The following is a 19,141-nucleotide window of genomic DNA, read 5'->3' as shown; positions in this document are numbered from 1 at the left end:
CTGAATTGGAGGAGGGGGTGGGTTTTAGGGGCAAGGCCTTGGGGCTCCCAGGCCTCTTCAGTTTGAGGAAAGAGGGTATGTGTTTATTCCAGAAAAAAAAAAAAAAGAGAGATTGCACCAGACCTAAAGGAGGCGGAAAGGGGGCCGTCTCCAGGGCTGATTTTCTGGTTTGAGAGAACAAGTCTACTCTTGGAGCCTCTTAAGGAATGGAAGTGTGGACAGTGGGGTATGGAGGACGGAGCTTTCTCAACTGGGGGCTGTAGCTGGAGGGGAAGGAAGCAGAGCTCCTGGGAGCGTAAATTCTGGGCAGGAGGCATTGCTGGGTCTTCTCCGTTGCGTGAATTCTGGGCAGCAGGCATTGCTGGGTCTTCTCCGTTGCGTGGCCTCTCCTGATAGCTCTTGCTATGCTCCTTTCCTGTTTTTACTCACGTGCTCTCCCTCTGCCCCCAGAAGACCTCCTTCTTTCCCTTTCTACCCCCATACCTGTCCTTTCCTCTCGTGACTCCTCTCTCAAGCCCTCTCTCTGTTTAACTACACACAAAGAGGAATGAAATGTGTGCATGTGTGTTTATATTTGTGTTTGAAATTATGAAAGTTACAACATAATCGCTTTCAGTTCCCTTTTTCTTATCTTAAAAACAGCTGAATTTGGCATTTTCCTTTTTGGGGGGGGGTATCCGCAGACTGAGTTATGTTCCCGTGGTTATGAGCAGTCCTTGACCAATTTTATTTGAATCCCAACCCTACCCCCCGGAGGCTGGAGGCTTCAAAAGCACCCATTTCTGGCCTTACTTGGTTTGCATCTAACCCCCGGTAAACTGAGAGAGCCCAGGAGACTAGAAATAATCAGGGATGCTCATGGGTGAGTCGTAAGTGTTCAGCTCTCTACCCATCACTTTTCTGAGTGTGCCTGGGACTGGTAGAGGAAAACACAGCAAGAGAAGAGCAGGGGAGAGCTGCTGGTTGGGGAGACATGGTTGGATGGGAAATCATTTTTTCTTTCCCAGTAATTGTTTTGACATGGAGAGTAATTAGCCAGCAGCTGACAGCTCAGAACTGAAGTGAGAACAAGGGAACGGATTAGGAGCAGAATACCCCTGCGTTCGGCAGTTCCTGGCCACTGTTCGTGCGGCGGGCAGGGTGCCTGGTGGATGCTGAGGCAAAGACAGACAGCGGTGTACCGAGGGTGCATTTTTAGGTGCCATGAGGGGAGGGAGTGGGGGTCAGAAGGAGCTGGGGACAGCCTTGGTGTACAGGGACCCGAGATCATCAAAGGTGATGACCGCTTCCAAGCTAAAACCTGCTCAGGTAAGAATTGACGTATTTCGTGTTTTGTAGTCCCATGGAACTGCGGTTTGGTTCTTCTGTTGTTGCCTTTGGTAGATTATCAGGATCAGAGTAATGCTGACTTCTGTATAATCAACTGAGATACTGAACACATGTTTCCAAACTCTTAGTGTAGTTTGTGTCTAGGTATTTTTTTGTTGAGGGTTTAGACGAATTTGCCCATACAACCGTCTAGGTCCGGTGCCTTTCGGAGGGGGTCCTTTTTCATTTTTCAAAGGTTTTACTCATTTTGGTGTTTCTAGTATCCTTTGAAACTATTTTTGATCATTCAGTTCTTTTTTTTTTTTTTTTAAGAGTTATTTATTTATTTATTTATTTGACAGAGGGAGAGAGAGAGAGATCACAAGTAGGCACAGAGACAGGCACAGGTGGTGGGGGGATGCAGGCTCCCTGCTGAGCAGAAAGCCCGACGTGGGGCTTGATCCCAGGACCCTGACATCACGACCCGAGCTGAAGGCAGAGGCCCAACCCACTGAGCCACCCAGGCACCCCTGCTCATTCAGTGCTTATGGATGTTTATGTGTTCATTAGCCCACAGTCCTAAATCCTATGTTCTTATATTTAAAAAAGAATCTCTTACAAGATCAGCTTATGTTTTCTTTCCAATTCCACATTCTGAGCATTCATGCGCTCTCTCAGGCTCAGATGAGATGGGCTGACCTGCTTTTTTATTGTTGTGATCCCTCCCCCCACAGTGACCCCCACAAAAAGAGAACTCGCCTGAGTTGCAGATGTCATCCTGTTTCCTAACCCATTCTTTTCTAGGGCTGTACTTGTATCCCTTTCTCATGTTTTCCCTTTTTTCCTGTATTGGCTTTTAAAAGTTTCTCTGCATTCTTAATTTGTGTGCTCAGTCCATTGATTTGTTTCTCCTTGGTTTTGGTAATGGAGTAATGAAGGCTACAGATTTTCCTCCAAACAGAATTCAAGCCTTATCCCATCTGTTTTGATATGTTCTTCCTGATTATTTTCTAAATATCGTGTTAATTACAGTTTTAAATTTTTCTTTGACCTGGTACCAGGAGGGCATTTTCTTGAATTTCCAAGTGTTTGGAAGTTGGGGGTAGGGGGGATGGAGACCTTGTGTATTTGTTCTTTAGTTACTAATATTTGCTCTTATTGCTTTCCGGTCCAAGAACGTGGCCTGTGCGATTTATGCCTTTTGTGATTTACCAGGACCTTGTTTGTGGCTTTGGTATATGCCCAGGCTTTTTAAAATGTTCTGTGGCATGTTGGCGAAAGATGTTATCTTGGGCACCTGGGTGGCTCAGTCAGTGAAGCGTCTGCCTTCGGCCCAGGTCATGATCTCAGGGTCCTGGGATCGAGCCCCACATTTGGCTCCCTTAAAAAAAAAAAAAAAAAGATGTTATCTTTGTTCTTGACCCGTGATCTTTAATACCTACCTCATTCAGCTTTCTCAGTGAATCACTGAGATAGTCTACATCCTTACTTTAGTCTAACAACTGAAAGCAGTGTGCTAAGGTTTTCTCCTGTCATCTTTAGATTCTCTGGCATATGCGTGTTCTCCGTTTCAGTGCTGTGCTGTTTGATAAACGGCAGTTCTCAAAGATGACGCCTTCACCGTGTATTATACTGATCATTAGTCTGTGCCCTTCCTGGTGTAGCTTATGGCAACAGGAGTAGCTTCTTCTTGATCCCCTCAACGTTCTCCGATGCTCCTGGGATCCCACGTCCCCCTCCCCTTACATCGGGGGGCTCATGGAGAGCATCAGCATTTAACCGGCTGCCGAGGGACCTGAGTGCAGGCCAGGGCTGTGACTGGCCATGCGGGTTAATTTCTTGGTTGCAGTGGGGGCCAGCCACGTGCCTGGTTTTCTGTTGCCTTCCTGTGTCTGTGTGCACCCTTTTCCCAGAGTATCAGGCCAGCCCTCCCGATCACGGAGATGCCCAGCTACCCAGAGGGGTCTGCAGAAGCGGTCTGTTTCTGCTCCACAGGGGGCACTGGATTTTTTTTGCTGCAGATGGTGGAGAATGGGGCACACCCCCAGCATGAAAGCAGTCCTGTGTGGGGTGGTCTACATCACCCCCATTGCTTGCCTCCAGCAAATCAGTAGATGTCAGTGACTTTCAGCCAAGCTCTCCCCTTGCTTCCTGCCACACCACAGGATATCTTCTCCGGACATCTGCATGGTCTGTATGTTGTGGCAATAATCTCCAAGCCTCAGCATGCAAAAAACGTGCTTCCCTGGCGTCTGGAGATCATGCAGGCTTAGGGCTCGAGGCAGTGGGATTCGGAGCAGAAGCAGTGACCTCCCCTCCCTCCATCTACCCCTCTCTCCTTCTCATGAATTACTTCCCGACTCAAAGCCTCCTTTGGCAAGTACTGCCACCGTTTGATTTTCATGCCAACAGAGTAAGTTTCAAGGCTGGGTAGAATTATCCCCATCTCACAGATCTGGAAGCTGAGGTTCACGGAGGAAGAACGGCCCCCTAAGCTCACGTAACTATGTTTGTGAGAGAGCAGCATCCCCGCTCTGGGAACCAAGATCTCACGGGTCCCAGGGCGTACTTGTGGCATCACGAACATGCTATTGTTGGGAGCTTTGAATCGGCATTGATGGAAACGCGCCGTGGAAACTGGCTAAGGCTACAAGCCAGCCCCCCCACTCCGCCTTAGAGAGCAGACTGATTGGCACACCTTGGGAGCACGGGTGTCATTGGAGTAGAACTTTTTCTTTTCTTTTTTTTTTTACTTTAGGAAAACTGAGATTCAAAAGGGATGCCCCGTGATCCCCTCCGGCTATTAATTGGCAAAACCAAATTTCATGGAAATCAGTAAACCCCATGTTCTTTCTATTCTCTACTGGCATTACAGAGGGCGAGGGTGGGGGGGTTCCCCTCTGGGGACATGCCCGCAGGGAGCGGAGGGGCCGCTGGCCTCCGTGGGAAGAGCCCGACCCTGGATCAGCACCCGTGGCTGCTGATGGGGCATTTCCAGTGGCGGCTGTAGGACTGCAGTGACCTCCTATCATGAAGCACGTCTGTCCGTACATCTGGTTCAGAAAGAAACACGGTCCCCCGAGAGTTCCGCTTTTGGGAGCTGGGGGTTAGCGAGATGCTTGTGGCCCGTCTCCAGCTCCATGAACCCTGGAGAGATGGTCCTGGCTTGGCGAGACATCTCAGAGGCCGGCAGGCAGTGAGGTGGGCACAGGGACCGCGGCTGCAGGCCCTTGACGTCACCCGCGTGTGGCCGGCGTGGCCTCTGAGCAGTGTTTCTCTCCCACAGTGAATGGATACCACGTGTCAGGGACCCCAGCGTACCCTCCCGAGACTGCCCACATGAGCGTCCGAAAATCCACCGGTGATTCCCAGGTAAGGGGTCGTTTTACGGGAGGTAGGGGTTGCCCTTCCGCAGACCCACGGAGGTGTCTTGAAGACGGCACCAGACGGGGGTCCAGGCAACTGCAGCACGGGTCTGCCCCACATAGAAAGCGGCTGTATATCTGGGTCATTCCCGTGTACCATGCGTGTACCATGCTTGGGGGAGAATAGGCGACGGTGGTTTGTTGGTTTTCTCCAGGGGTTGAGGGTGGCTGGAGTGGGGCTGATGGCGACGGATTGTGACCTTCGTTAGGGCAGAGGGGTTGCTGATACACACCGCCTCGGTTTCTATCACTTTAAGAAAATGGGTGGGGTCGGGCCACTTTCCTTCTTCTACGCACCCCCTTTCCCCCACCCCCGGACTTGTATATTCTCTCTGGAGAAGGGGATTCGGTAAAACGTTTTCTTACCTTTAATAATCTAGCAGAGACCATGATGGGATGGGAAGAAAGAGAATGGTTTCAGATTCATTCCTGTCCTGTTTCCTCAGTCATCCTGTCCGTTGACACCTGCACAGACACCTGTCTGTACCTTTCCCGTCTGACAGGCGGGGCACCGAGTCTCAGGCTGCTTAAGCGACTCGGGTAGGTGACACGAATACTGAGTGGTCAGTCTGGACTCAGTGCCGAGCCCCGTGGTGGGCCGTGTCCGAGGAAGTGATGTGTGGCTTATTTATTCTCCCTATCAGCGGTACCCAGAAAATGTTCTCAATGAGGGCTCCACCTCTTCGGGCCCTGCCAGCTCTCTCTGGGCCCCAGGGGGATGATGGTGACAGTGACAGTCGCTGGTGTTCAGAATGGGAGTAGATGCTTGTTATCCACAATGGTGGGTCCCCTGCACCAGCCACTGAAAGAAGGACCTCGTGCTCTGTTGCTGCGGTCGGCTTAAAATGCGACACTTAGCTTTCATGCAGGCAAGAGCGTTCCTTTCTGGAAACTTCCTGAAGTTGTCTTAGGAGGGTGAGCATCAGGCTCAGCTGGCATCCTGGAAAAGAATTCGGACGTCCGCTTGGACCGAGCCTTCTTACATTCTGATGGACTCTCTCATCGTGCCAGCCTCTTGTTAAAATGTAGATTCTGATTCGAGACGCCTAGGAAGGATCCTGAGGCCAGGCCAGTCCCCGGAGTGATGCCTGATGATGCTGGTGATGCTGATGATGCTGGTGGTGCTGATGCTGGTGCTGCTGATGCTGGTGATGCTGATGCTGGTGATACTGGTGATGCTGATGCTGGTGATGCTGGTGATGCTGGTGATGCTGGTGGTGCTGATGCTGGTGATGTTGGTGATGCTGGTGATGCTGATGCTGGTGATGCTGGTGATGCTGATGCTGGTGATGCTGGTGATGCTGATGCTGATGATACTGGTGATGCTGATGCTGGTGATGCTGGTGATGCTGGTGGTGCTGATGCTGGTGATGCTGGTGATGCTGATGCTGGTGATGCTGATGCTGGTGATGCTGATGCTGGTGATGCTGATGCTGGTGATGCTGATGCTGGTGATGCTGATGCTGGTGATGCTGGTGATGCTGATGCTGGTGATGCTGATACTGGTGATGCTGATGCTGGTGATGCTGATGCTGGTGATGCTGATGCTGGTGATGCTGGTGATGCTGATGCTGGTGATGCTAATGCTGGTGATGCTGGTGATGTTGATGCTGGTGATGGTGAGGGGACTGTGCCCAAGCCAGGAGGGTCTGGGTCTGGTCAGTAGTACACAATGTATGTTGGCGTGTCCCCTTCATGCCCCTGCCCAGGTCACGCATCACACGCAGCCCTGGCACTGTGTGTTTTCTGCTGAGCGCCCACCCTGCCCCAGCCTTTCCAGCACAGACTCTTGTCAGTTTATTTGGAAAGAAGCTAATTTACCACCTGGCTGCGGACGGCTTTCTGAAGCCATCAGCCCAAGTTCTGCTGTGTTATAACATACCGCCCCCCCAAAAACCAGGGCTCCCCCCCGCCCAGCCCCAAAATACTGTGCAGTTGTTCCCGAACTTTTTAATTTTTTTTTAATGTATATTGATTGAAACTTCTCAGAAGCTGCTTGGGCCCGGGAATAGCCCCATGCAGCATCTGTTCTTGGAAGACATTCAGGGATTCCGACTGGTGTGACCAGTGTTCCCTCAAGCATTATTTACGGCCCTGTGGCAGGGGACCCAACAGAAGTGTCCAGTGGCAGGGGGAGGGGTAGGCGGCATCTGGTACCGCACAGCCAGCCCGCTCTCTCACGCGGACACGAAAGCCCATTTTTGAAGAAAAGTTGACGAATTGAAGAAAAGACAAAACCTGATGCCGAGCAGGAAATGCAACACGCCCGCTCCGTTACACAGCCAGGGTCGCTCGGGAGGAGGAAACTCACAGGTTCGTGAAGACGAAGGATGCGGAGAAAAAGAAATGAGAATGGTGATGTTGGTCCTCTCTGCAGCTAAGCGTGATGCTCCGTGGGGACATTTGTCTGGAGACGTTTTGGTCGTCACCGCTGGGGACCGGGGCATAGTGAGGAAGGTTCTGGAATATGACCAGTCATCCCACAGGGCACAGGACAGCCCCCCCACTTCCCACCCCCGCCGGCCACAAAGAATTAACCAGTTCAAAAACACAGTGGTGTTGAGGTCAAGAGACCTTGGTCTGAAGAACTTTCTCTTTATACGTTGCAGAATCTTTCACATTTCCTAAAATGAACACATTTTACTTGAGTAGGAGGCAGGTGCCTGGCGCATTAGGAGAAGCAGGCTACCCGTATTTGGGGATGTGGGGCCATCCTGTGGAGACCCGGGAGGGGGCAGGGAGTGGCTGCTTTAAGGAGCAGGGGGAGTGCATTCTTTCTGGACCATAATGGGGAGAGTTGAGGTATTGTCGGAGTAACAGGAATAAGTCGCGCAGCACGGAGAGAGCCAATACGGTCGCTCACCAGTTCCCAGAACTGGAAGGTAGCGTGTCACTTTTTTAGGCCGTGCAAGGCTCTCCACAAAGGTGCTTGGGGCCAATCACAGAAACAGGATGAGAAGTTTTAGTGCTTACACAGAGTGCGGTCAGCAGATGATCCCTGAGCTATACAGCGCCCTTGAGCATGCGTAGCGTTGACTCACGCAGTCCCGCGCTGCCGGTTGTAACGGACAACGATGAAGGCATAGTAATACCGGAAGAATGAACAAATGAACAAACCAGCTCAGGGCCATTTGAGATACAGGGTTGGGGGCAGATCAAAACGCTTGTCCCCAAGCCCTGTGTGTTCTCTTTTCGGTGAGCCGGTATCCCTCAAGCAAGCTTATCAGGGAAATGACAATGTGGGTGGGGGGAATGTGTGCCCACTGCCTCCCGTCTGGGGCTGGACTGCCCTCTCCTCCCCCAGTCCTGGGAGACCAGATGGCAGGGCACAGGTGATGGGGATCTGGTGCCACCCAGTGGAGGTTTCTGGCCTGCAACCCTGGGGTGGGCTTCCCAGATACTGGATAAAAGGGGCCCACTGGACTGGGGGGCCGGGACATCAGAGGCTGAGTTTCTCTGGCCTTTGCAGAAGCACGTCCTGGCCTGTCCCTGCCCACCTGCCCCGTGGTGGGATCCCTCTAATCCCTGTGCATGTGGAGCAGGCGAGGGACAAGCCCACGCCCTTTTGTGAAACCCTTTCCATTGTCGTGCTTTCCTATATGGGAGAGGAGAAACAGGTGGGACCAAGGGCTTGGAAACTTAAGGGTCCGAATGGAGAAGGGGGCTTGAGGTGGAGGTAAGATACTGAAACTCACCCACCTACCAGGACCCCCCCCCCCCACCTCAGTCCACTGACATGTGTTCCTTTGAGCGTCTCTTCCGTGGCCCAGGCACCGAGTCACAGGCAGACAGAGCCCCTGCCTTGGTTGAGGCTCGTAGCTGGTGCCAGAGAAGACTGGAGATTTCATGTGGGCCGTGGTAAACGCTGGAGGAAGTATGTGCTCTGGGCACCTGCTCGGGTGGCCGTGCGGGTGCTGGAAACATGCACATGGTCAGCTGAGACTGGACACATGAGGGAGCGGTTAGCTTAGCCCAGGGTGGGGGTGGGGAATAGCCTTCCGGGTGGAGGGAACAGCACATGTGGATGCCTAGAGGAGGGGAAGGAGAGCCGCGGTTTCAACAAACCTGCAGAGGCTGACGGGGCTGTGATTTACTGAATCAGCAGGTGCAGGGAAGGGGCGGGGTGGCTGGAGGAGTCTGCAAACCTATTGTGAGGAGTTGGGGTTTATTCCAGTGGTGCCAGGAAGTCATTGAGAGGTTTCATTCTGGATCCCCCCTGCCGAGGAGGTGGGACCCAGGCTATTCATGGGCCCGGGAGATAGGGTCAGAAGACCCGCCCAGCCCCGGCTCGCTGCGGGTCAGTTGTGAACAGCGCGGGTCAGTTGTGAACAGCGCGCTCTAGTTCCCCCAGCTCTGTTTTGTAGGTCACCACCCCCCCGCGGGTCCTCACCTCACCGTAACAGCAGAGTGGCCCAGGCCAGAGGAGGAGACCAGACTGGGGAGGGACTTTTAAGAAGGAAAGGAGTACAACTTTCTAGAATCATAGGCAACAGCCATTAAAACCAAACCAAACCAAACAACAACAAATATTAGCGAACATTCAGAAAAGGAGAAGGCATGGTATAATTAAGTTCTAGGGACTAGTCGTTTCACTGCGATGATTATTGATCCAATCTTGTTTCATTTATATCCCCATTCCCTCCCCCTGCCCCCTCCCCCAGGATTATGTGAAAGCAAAGTCCTGACATACTGTTTTATTTTATTATTATTATTATTATTATTTATTATTATTTATTTTATTTTTATTTTATTTTATTTTACTTTACTTATTTGACAGAGAGGACAAGTGGGGGGAGTAGCAGAGAGAGAGGGAGAAGCAGGCTCCCTGCTGAGCAGAGAACCCAACACAGGGCTCGAACCCAGGACCCCAGGATCAGGACCTGAGTTGAAGGACCAACGCTTAACCAGATGAGCCACCCAGGCGCCCCCTGACATATTGTTTTAATTGGGAACATTTCAGAGTATGCCTAGGTAGGGGAAGGCATGACCTTAGTGTCATTAGCCCACGTAAGAAGACATTAATTGGGTATTATCATCTAATATCTATAATTCATATCCAAACTCCCTTCTTGTCCATAACATGTCTTTTATAGCTGCTTTTCTCCCCAGGGAAGGGTCCATTCCAGGTTCGCATGTACGTTGTTATATTGTTGGCTGGATAGCTTTAGTTTCCCTGTTTATTGAAATATTGAGGTGAAATTCACACAGTCTACAATTTGCCCATTTAAGACGCACAGCATGGAGGTCATAGATTTACACAGCCATCATCACAATTTTAGAGCATTTTCATCACTCCAGGCCCCCAAAGCCTTTGGCACCCACTTATGTACTTCCTGCCTCCGTGGATTTGCCTCTGCATATATGTGGACTTGAACCCCATGTGGTCTCTTGGGTCTGGCTTTTTGCACTTAGAACAGTGTTTCAAGGGCCGTGACTGTTGCAGGTGTGTTAGCAACGGTGTTCCTTTTCTATGGCCCAATAGTATTCCGTCTGGGGATTTACCGTCTCCTCTCATTTCTGGCTTTTAGCTTCTTTTAATCTGGACCGTATTCGCCACACATTTGGTCTTCCATCTTACCGCACGGTGACTCTATCTGGGAAGAGTCTGGGTTAGTTTAGAATGACCCCCGTGCTTAGTGTAATTGTTTTCTTCTGCTTAGACTTGGGGCTCACAGCTCTGGCAAGAATGTCTACCACCTGGGGCTTCCCAGGTTAGCATCCTACCCTCCATGTTAACCGGGAGTTTGAGCTCCCTTTTAATGATCCCTTTGTAAGGGTATGCTTTCCCTTTCTGATTAGCCAGTAATCTGGGCGGGGGGCATGGTGGGGGGACAGGGTGACACCATGGGCATATTCTGTTCCTTCACAGGCTTTTCATTCAGTCCTTTGAGCATCCTTGGTGACCATGGCCTGAATCCATTTTTGACTTTGGGGTTTGTGAATGGTGATTTTGGGGAGCACCTGGTGGCTCAGTGGGTTAAGCCTCTGCCTTTGGCTCAGGTCATGGTCTCAGGGTCCTGGGATCGAGCCCCACATCGGGCTCTCTGCTCAGCGGGGAGCCTGCTTTCCCCTTTCTCTCTGCCTGCCTCTCTGCCTATTTGTGATCTCTCTGTGTCAAATAAATAAATAAATTCTTTTTTTTTTTAATGGTGATTTGGGGATGCTTTATCCATTTTTATGGGCATTCTTCCATAAAGAAATACTGCCCCCCTCCTGCCTTTTGAAGTTACTCATTTGTAGTCATTATTCATAATCAGGCTCAGGCTCAAATTGTCCCAAATTTGGCTTGTTGGAACTTCTCTCTGCTGGCGCCAGGGTCCTTTTGCGTAGATCATATCATTCTTTGCATGGTCTCTAACCTTCCAGAATAATTAAGATGTTCCAGATCTGGAACATCTGGAACGAGCCATTTCTCCCAAGGAGCCCGGTTCCTCTTAGTATAGAATAATATTTAGAAACCAACTTCCAGCTAGTAGGTGGTCTCCCAGTGATGGAGGAGTCATTCCTTTGGGGCCCTTTCGTGAAGTGCTACCGGGGTGTGTGTGTGTGTGTGTGTGTGTGTGTGTGTATGTGTGTATGATATGTGGAGATATATGTGTATGGTATATATATGACATATATTTATGTGGATGATGCTGGAAGAAAGCCACAGGCTATCAGCAGCAAGCCCAGAGCCCAGGGTGCCCAGAAGAGCCTGGGGTCATCCCCTGGTCAGCCCTGGCTGAGACCACCCCACCAGGAGGGCAGAGAGGGGGAAGGTGGTCACACCCACACACTGAATGCCCCCCGACAATGCCATTACTTGCACTGCTGTCTCGGCCCGAGTTACGGGGAGGATGGCCACCTCTGTGTCCGGCTTCCTTCCATAGAGCCTCAGACACAGTGGTCCCCAAATCCGGGTTTGTGGGTGATGGAGATCTTTCTCCACCCCTGCAGACACGCTTGGAAAAGAAGAGGGTGTCCCCAGCCTCCACGTGGGGAGCTGGAAGAATATATAGGGAAGTGATATTCAGCCTGGGGCTCTAATTTCCTCTGCTGACCACACCCGAGGCTCCCCTCCCACAGCCCCCTCCCTGGCACTAATGAGCCTACAGGAGATCCCTGCCTCTGTCGCAGGATAGCAGCACCTGAGCTCCTACCTCGTGGCCTCCGTCCTCCTCCCCAGTGGCCCAGTTTGGGCAAATGCCCTGGGGTACCACTGATAGCCCAGGAGGGTCCAGGGTAGGCGAACTGGATGCGCCGATGGTTTGAAAATGTCTGCAGAAGCTGTGGTTGGTCACAAGCCTGAGGTCGCCCCAGAGCCTGCTGGGGCTGCTGGAGCGGCTGCTAGAGGTAGGGGAGCCTTGATGCATGACAGAACGTAGATCAGCATGTCCCCAGCAAAGGCCCCCAGGCTCTGCTTCAGAGGCGCTGGCTCCCCGGAGAGCTGCTGGGTCAGCTCTGGGAGGTGCGGTTGCGACCCTATTTAGGGCCAATTCCTGCTCATTCTTATGCCCTCCAAAGCCTGTGGACCACTGAGAGCAACCAGCGAAAGTGAGAGAAGTCATGTGACTTGGCAGGGAACCCTTGTCTGCAATGCTCTTAGGGTATCGGGTTCCCTGAACAGACTTTCCTTACCAGCCCAGGTGGGTCTGGACAGGAGTAAGGGGATGAGCAGACCGTGAGCAGGGCTCTGTCAGGCTCCCCGTTTTGTGTGCCGAGCAGAGGGGGTCCTGAGGCAGGGCTGACCCCTATGCCCAGATGTTCATCCTGCCGGTGGTCCAGGGCTCTGCTGGCCTCGGATGGGACGGCTGGTTCCCCAAGGCTGGCTGAGAAACCTCTCTGCCATTCACATCCTAAGGTTCTGCCAGAGAAAGAAGGCTGTGGGTCCCTTTAATGACCCCAACAGTGCCTTGGTGAGCCCCCTTCCCCACTCATTGAGTGGCTCAGGATAGACTGGCCAACGCATGCCCAGCTCAGAGACCCTCTTGAATTACTAATGAAACTGCTACTAACAGGGCAACGAAGACCCAGAATGGACCATCCTCCCCTTTAGGGTCACAGTCTCCTGTGACCAGGGTGGTGTCTTCAGCTGGTAATCCTTAATGTTCTGTCCCAGAACCATCCTCGGACTGGGGCAGGCTGCTCGGGACGTGTGGGCTCGGAGGTATTTGGGACCATGGCTTATTTTCTGGAAGTGGAAAGACATAAAAAGGCAATCCAAAGGCTGAATGAATGAAAAAGCAGGAAGGCATCTGTGCTGAGAAATCTCTCCTGCCTCTCAGGGTCGGGAGAGCAGCACCTCACGGAGCTGACCAGGGGTCCCGTGCAGATTGCACGGTTGAGGATTGGGTATGTCGGACCCCGGGGGCATTCAGAGTAAGAAGTCGTGTTCTGAGTCCTTGGTGCCAGGGGCTGGTGGCCTGCTTTAACTCTCTGCTCCCCCCAGGGGCAGCATCTGCACATTGAGGCAGCACGCGGAACGGCTCACCAGCAGAGGGCAGCTGATGTGTTCGCTCCCCAAATCAGGGGCTGGGAGGAGGGAGACCTGGTTTGGAGCTGCTCCCTGGGAGCCTGTGCTGGAGGCTTCCTTGCACTCATTCACCTGCAAGCCCGGCCAACCCCCTCCCCCCCAGGAGCATTGTGGGGTCAGGCACACTCCCGCCTGCCCTCTTCCAGAATATGGTGACTTAGGGGTTAATGGGAGCACACGCGTCCCTGAACTTCCCCAGCACGGGGCTCTTCTCGGGGAGCCCCGCATAGAAACCTGAAATGTCCAGTATGGAGAACAGCTTCGATGATGTCTCTTGCCTCTCTCCCCAGAACCTGGGATCCTCCTCACCAGGCAAAAAGCAGAACAAGGAAAACACCATCACGGTAAGCGACTTCTGGGGGGGGGGGGCCCACAGGTTGGGGTGAGCTGGGGCTTTTCTGCCGTGCTGGGCGGTTGCCATGGCAATGTGGACCGCTGAGTGCATTCCCAGCCTGGCATCTGGGAAGTTCCAAAGCTTGGATGTTGCCGAAATTCTCCCTGCCTCCCCCCTAACCCCCAATCTACCCCCACCTCCCAGCCCCATGTCTCCTGTTAATTTCACCTTTCACTTTTTTCTCTCCCGGATTAGCCGAGTGCAGGCGGGGTAGGAATGATGCAGAAGCCATTTTTGCAGGGCGGGCGGTGGGGGTGGGGTTGGGGGGGTGGTACTCATGCCCAGGCGGGTTGGAAGGGGTGGGCCTTGCTCTGCGCAGCGATGTGGCATGTAAATTACAGCCACGCTGAGGTTGCTTTAGCACGGGGTGACTTGCGGAAGATGTCAAAGTTAAAAACAAGAGAAAGCACCCTAATAATAGAGTCCCGGACGGGAGGACAGGAGCAGGCGGCTCCTGCCTGGGGTGGCCAACCCGCCTCGCTCCTCCAGAAGCCCGCCAAGCCCCCACGGGAGAACTGAGGAGGACCCCCTCCCCAACACACCCACACCAGCCTCGTGTGGGGGAAAGGGGGCAAACGCCTTGTGCGGATGCTCAGGCTGCAATAACTTGGGGACATGAGAAGTGTGGTCCTGGGTGGGCTGCTTGGTCGTGAGTGCAGGGGAGTTGGGAGTGGGGGTCCTGCTCCCCTAGGTGCCAGCGGAGGCAGGAGCCATTCTGACCATCCCCTCGGAGATGAGACCGAGAGCGGGTCCACTTTCCTGGCTTGTGCAGACTGAAAATCTTGCTCTGGGAGAAAAGAGAGGGTTGGATACACAGTGACAGCAGCAACAATAACTGTTGCCCTTTTAGTGTGCACTGAGTATGCACCAGTAGTGTTCTTCTTCTTCTACTTTTTTTTTTTTTTAAAGATTTTATTTATTTATTTGTCAGAGAGAGAGGGAGCGAGCACGTGCAGACAGAGTGGCAGGAAGAGACAGAGAGAGAAGCAGGCTCCCTGCTGAGGAAGGAGCCCAATGTGGGACTCGATCCCAGGATGCTGGGATCATGACCTGGGCTGAAGGCAGCCGCTCAACCAACTGAGCCACCCAGGCGTCCCAACCGGTAGTGTTCTGAGGGGCTCGCTGAGCTCTCCACTCGCTGTGTGAGATGGAAGCACAGGACCAACCCCGGGTGACTGTGACTGTGAATGAAGGCTCTGGGGCTGGTGGGGGGGGGGGGGGGGTCTGTTAAAGCACCTACTATCTGCACAGCAGCCTGGGGTGACTTTCTCTGCCCCACTGTGCCTCAGTATCCACATCTGTACAATGGGGAGGTGGGGGGTGCCTATGCCCTGGGGATAGGGTAAAGACTAAATGAGTCTGTATACAGAAAACACTTAAAACAGAGCCTGGCACGTAGTAAGTGCTCAGTGCACACTCGTCTTCTTGACCCTGTTTATAGATGGCAGAACTGAGGCAGGCGGCCATGCCTCGCCCAGCTGGGACGCATCGGGATTCAGAGACCTGTGCTCTCTTGGCCTGTAGAGGTTGTCTGTGGAGGAGAGTGTGGCCTGGGACAGGGCGTGAGCCAGACCCAGGGACAGACCGTCTTCCTAGTGCCACAAAATGCCCCAGGCAAAGCAGGAACCTCCCTAGAAAGTTCCCCCCGGAACGGTGCGGAAAGAGGGAGAAGGAGGAGGGGCTGATATATGAGAATCACAGAGGAAAAGTAAAAAGGACAAATGCAGAGTGGAAAGCACTTTGCTGGTGGGGATGGTCCTGGTGGCCCCGGGGTGAGGCCCGAGTCACCTGCTGTGCCCTGGCTTTGGGCTAGAACTTGGCTCTTGGTCAGGGTCTCCTCCGGTTCATTGTCTGTCCCTGCCTTGCATCTTCCCTCCTCTTTCCCGCTGACCTAAATCAGAGCTTCTCAGAGCGAGCCAGCAAAGTGGAGTAGGCAGCCGAAGCCTCTGGGACACTTGTTTAAAATGCAAGTTCCTTGATGGCTTCCTAGACCGACACTTAGTTGATCTGGAGCCCAACCTGGATGGACATTTGCTCTGTCACCAACACCCACCCCCCACCGTGGTTTTATTTATATTTATTTATTTATTTATTTATTAAAAGATTTTATTTATTTATTTGACAGACAGAAATCACAAGTAGGCAGAGAGGCAGGCAGAGGGAGAGGGGAGGAGGAAGCAGGTTCCCCGCTGAGCAGAGAGCCCGATGCGGGGCTCGATCCCAGGACCCTGGGATCACGACCTGAGCCGAAAACAGACACTTTAACCCACTGAGCCACCCAGGCGCCCCTCACACCGTGGTTTTAAATAAACACTTAAGCCTCGGGGAATTTTTGCTGGAGAAACTGAGGACAGGAGGGGCTGCCCAGAGGGCACAGAGCGGGCAAGGAGCAGAGATGATGTGTCCGGGCCGAGATGAGCGAAGGCCTGTGTGCTGCTGCTTCTTCCTGCGCACACCGCCCTCCCTCCCCCCTGCCCGTTCCCAGCCCTCCCTCGGGGCTCCGGTCCTCCAGAGCTCATAGTTTCCCAGGGAAGAGACCCTGCAGGGCCGCTGGACAGGGTAGGGGGAAGGAGGGATGTCCGGTTCCTGGGGCACAGGCTAACCTCCCCCGGCGGGTGGGGACGGAGTATGGAGCGGGAGAAAGCAGTCTTCCACATTGTCCGATCCCACGGAGTGGACACTTGCAGGCATTCGCTGCGTTGCTCACTGGGCAGCAGAGGATCTGTGCTGCCAGGTCCCGGGCTGCGTCCCGATAAGAGTCCGGATTGAGCTTGATTCTGACATTGCAGCTTCCCCTCCCGTGGCTGGCCTGGAGCGAGCTTTGGGCCGGCCCAGGCTCTGAGTGGGCTGCTTAATGAGGACTGACAGGCAGTCATGGCTTCTCCCAGCCCTCGGCACAGACACGGTGTGCCAGATATCTAGAGGATTCTAGAGGAGATGACTACAAAGCCGTAGTAGCCATATTCCTCTCCTGGAAAGAGGAGTCTGGGGGACTCCCGTCATCTTCGGCTCCCGCTTCCTCGTGTGGCCCATCAGATGCCCTGGATCCCTGGTGGGCGGGGGGAGCTGGTGGGCTGGAAGTGAGCCCTTGGGGTCTTTGCTGCTTGCACAGACCCTGGCTCTGACCCACTCTCAGACCCACTCTTGCACACCCTCGCACATCAGCCTCCCTCCAGAAGCAAACACAGAGCTAGCTGCCAGATAGCTGGGCAAGGGATCATGGGGGCAGAGAAGGGGTTCTGGTATTTATCTACAGGTTGGAGAAAAACGGTGTCGGCGTGAAGATGCTACTGGTGGAGGACGGTGACCTCAGAGGAGCGAGGGTGGGGGTCGCCCCCCCAGAACTGCCCCTCTCCCCCCTCCATACCTCCTCTCCTGCTCCCTGTCAAGCACCCCTTCCTCCCCGAACCCCTGCTGCGGGTGAGGTGTGTGGAAGACAGTGTGACGAAAGCTAAAAACAGTCGGGTTGCCTGACTTCAGACACAGGCTCTGCCGAGACACGCAGGCTGTGTGATCTTGGAGAAGTTACTTCACCTCTCTGTGCCTTAGTTTGCTCCTCTGTAGCACAGGGCTAATAATGGCATCCGCCTGGCGGGGACAGCACTTAGGGCAACGGCTGGCACGTTTTCAGCTCTTCTTGGAGCAGAAGGTGGTTCCTGAGCATTTTCCCTGTGTTTGCAGGGAGGAGGATGCCATCCGGGTTCTCACTGTGCCCAGGAGGCCTTGGGAGGAGGGCAGGCTTTGTCCCGGAGGTGGTGTTAACCTGGAAAGTGGCTCTCCGGGGGGTACAGGACTCCATGCCTGGGAAGTTTCCATGGGGAAAGGCTTCTCTACATGTTCTTCTTTTGGGTGGGAGCCTCTCCGTTGTGGGCGGTGGTCCTGCATATCGAGGGAGGCTTATTACCAGTGGTAGATTTATCCCAGAGCCGTGCAATCCCTTGCATACTTGTTTGCTTCCTCGCGAGGCTATAAAGTCGCCGAGTACAGAGACTGTTCCGTCTGCCTCTGGCCTGCACCAGAAATGCTTACTGAGCCCCCCCCCCCCCCGGGGCTTCTGTTTGCCAGGGATGAGGGAAGCAGCAGGGAAAGGGTCTCCCTCCCCTTGTGGAACAGACGGTCTGGCTGATTAGATGGTCGTGAGAAACGTAATTACAAATGTATGTGTGCTAAGTGCTGGAAAGATCTAGCATCTTGAGGGGCACGTGAGAAACGTTTGCACGCAGTCAGTGGACGGGTAGCAACGTGACTGACAGCCGAGATGATGACCGATGACACAGGAATGCGTGCAAGGCTCCTGGTGGGGTCCTTGAGGACAGGCTCCCCAGGGATTCCCAGTGGTTACGACTGCCTCCCCCCAGGGGGCTGGCGGGGGTGCAGGGCTCGGAGGAGCATTGGGGTAATTTATCCCTGTGGGCCAGCCAGGAGCAGACATCCCCAAACCAGAGCTGGCAGAGGCGGAGACAGGCACCCTGGGGCCCCTGGCCGGTCCATCCAAGGACCGGTGTCCCCACAAAGTGGTAGAAGCAATGACAGGGATGAAACCTCACCCTCCCCACCCCTCTTCACCACTAGCCCCCAACAGGGTGCTCTAAAAGACATTTGTGTCCAATTCCAAGTACCTCCGTCCCCCTAGTTCCATGATGCTTAACACCCAATCTAATGTCTCTGTTGATTTGTCATTGGATTTCGTTGAAATTTGCACGGACCCCATTATTAAGCAACACGAGGGTGTCCTGTGATCGCAGGTATTTGCAGAAAGAGAATAACCAGCCGGTGAAATAAGGAATATGCAAACCTTTGGAATCTGGCCCTTGTTTCCACGATTGTCAAAGCCTTGGTGGGAGACTCCCCTCTGGGCACCCCTTGAGGGTGTCAGCCTGAAAAGAGGGTTTGGGGAGACCGTTGCCTGATGCTGGGCATCATGGAGAGGCTGGCCCTCCCCCACCGGGAGGCACCAGGAGGAAGTTCCCCACCCTGGGGCCTCCCTCCTTGACCTTGGGGAATTTCCATGCTCCGCTTCTCCAGGATTCTCTGGGCCCTTCCTGCCCCTGGTCTTTCCTGCTGCTTCCCCCCGCTTCCCTCCGGATGGGGCATCTCGGCCCTTCCTTCCACCAGGTGTGTGTAACCCGGAGGAGGGCGCTCCTGTCCTTGGCTGGGACCACAAGAGAGACTCCGGCCCCTGGCAGCCGGGGCGGGATGTGGGACGATGCCCACGCGACGTGTACTTAGCACCCCGTGAGCCCCTGAACCCCGAGGTCAAGGCTGGGGGCCCGTGGGCGTGACGTAGCTTGCAGAGGACTTTCTTTGCCCGACGTGCTGCTGTTGTTGATGTCCTTTTGCTGTTGTTCCCCTTAACTTTGAATAATTTACATGCCAACCTTTAAACCTGGAGACGCTTCATGCATCATCCCCATTTGCAGCCCCTCTTGGGTCGTGTCACCCGACTGGCGACCCACGGGGCTCCTCCCGCCGGCTTGCCAACAGTTTGCAGGAGCAAAGGGG

The 19,141-nt window shown here is 53.7% G+C and overlaps 1 protein-coding gene across 6 annotated transcripts in view; it reads left to right on the top strand.

The window, feature by feature from the left end:
- The window catches only part of GAS7 (growth arrest specific 7), a 198,585-nt gene that overhangs the window by 148,863 nt on the left and 30,581 nt on the right, over positions 1–19,141 (top strand). For all 6 annotated transcript variants that reach the window (XM_032319625.1, XM_032319624.1, XM_032319628.1 and 3 more), the window contains exons 4-5: positions 4,595–4,680; positions 13,536–13,589. In XM_032319625.1, coding sequence (XP_032175516.1) covers positions 4,595–4,680; positions 13,536–13,589 — 140 coding nt within the window. The remainder of the gene's footprint in view (positions 1–4,594; positions 4,681–13,535; positions 13,590–19,141) is intronic.

Source organism: Mustela erminea, chromosome 18 (genome assembly GCF_009829155.1).
Source record: "Mustela erminea isolate mMusErm1 chromosome 18, mMusErm1.Pri, whole genome shotgun sequence".
Classification (NCBI taxonomy): domain Eukaryota; kingdom Metazoa; phylum Chordata; class Mammalia; order Carnivora; family Mustelidae; genus Mustela; species Mustela erminea.
The sequence above is the reverse complement of the archived record's forward strand: the minus strand, read 5'-3'. Positions and strand labels throughout refer to the sequence as shown.